Genomic DNA, 1,244 nt, shown 5'->3' on the forward strand with positions numbered 1-1,244 from the left:
TTCTACTGGATTTTACCCGTGATATGAAGAACACTAGTGAAAAATATATTTCATGACCACTACATATGGCGAATATCGCGTTTTTCACGGAGAATGACGTTCTTCACGAAGAACGGGCGAAACTCCACTGCTTTCACCATTTACTATGATCAGTAGTCCTAACCTGTTTTCAGACCTCGTTCTCGAACTGCATTCATCGGAAAGAGTTGATATATATCGCAACTTGATATTTTCAAGTCCGGTTCCCAGTTTCACAACTGTTAATGATTTACCTATTCGAATAACACTTCACTGGATATAATAGCAGGGAATGTCGTAAACTGCAGCTTGATGATACTTAATCGATGTGAAAAATATTCACCGTAAGCTCAGCTAAGGGATTCCTTCCCCCGGGAGAGACACATTGTGTGCTACGGGAGATTGGAACAGCGATCGATGATGATGCACCAGCATCTCCCAGAACGATTCATAATTGGAACACCGATCCAATACTTGTCTACTGAAGTAAGACCGACCCAGGCACAAATTCACGACGCGAATTCGAAACTCAACAGTTGGGCGTAAAGAATCATCTTTATCAAATCCTCAGTGTCATGATGATCAGGTCTGATCAGACCTTCACATTTACACTGAATGAATCGAATAAATTGATAATCTATCCAGCAAAAGAGAGACCATCGAGCTAGACGAGAGTTCACGGAACAAGTTGGCAATGACTCGGTGTCATTGACTCCATCATCATGAGACGGAGTCAGGGCGAAAAATTAAACCTTCTTTCTCCCAAGTATCTTCTTGACAGCCGCCGCAGCATTCACGCGGCCGAAGGTAAGGGTCTCTACCCCTTTACTGTCCTTGACACCTTGGGTGGCCGTATCCTTGATGATACTTTTGATGTAAGCAGGGGTCAGCTTAGCCTTCAGAGAAGGTTCAAGGCTGTAGAGCATCCCAGCTATACCTGCTACAATAGCGGCGGCATGCGAAGTGCCCCTACCTGTGGCATACTCCCCTTTGAGATCAGTTGTAACTATTCCGTTACCTGGAGCGGCAATGTCAACAGCTGAACCGAAATTGCTTCCATCCGTAAGCTGCATGTTGGGACCATACGTTGCAGCCACACATAACACTCCATCAGCGGGTGAACGGCCGAAGAACAAGGGAAGTCTGGATTTATGTCCAAATCGCGGTGCTTATTCCCTGCCGTGACGACAACGAGCATGCCAGCTGCATTTGCTTCCTGATCTTGT

At 45.6% G+C, this 1,244-nt stretch overlaps 1 protein-coding gene across 1 annotated transcript; it reads right to left on the reverse strand.

Annotated features, from left to right (window-relative positions):
* Window positions 1-764: 764 nt before the first annotated feature.
* Pmar_PMAR024120 (hypothetical protein) lies at window positions 765-1,091 on the reverse strand (the record flags this gene model as incomplete). The annotated part of the gene is made up of 2 exons (XM_002783842.1): window positions 765-991; window positions 1,037-1,091. The coding sequence occupies 2 exons, from the start codon at window positions 1,089-1,091 to the stop codon at window positions 765-767; spliced, it is 282 nt and encodes a 93-aa protein (XP_002783888.1).
* Window positions 1,092-1,244: the final 153 nt, after the last annotated feature.

The sequence above is a fragment of the Perkinsus marinus genome, assembly GCF_000006405.1.
Source record: "Perkinsus marinus ATCC 50983 genomic scaffold scf_1104296935954, whole genome shotgun sequence".
NCBI lineage: Eukaryota > Perkinsozoa > Perkinsida > Perkinsidae > Perkinsus > Perkinsus marinus.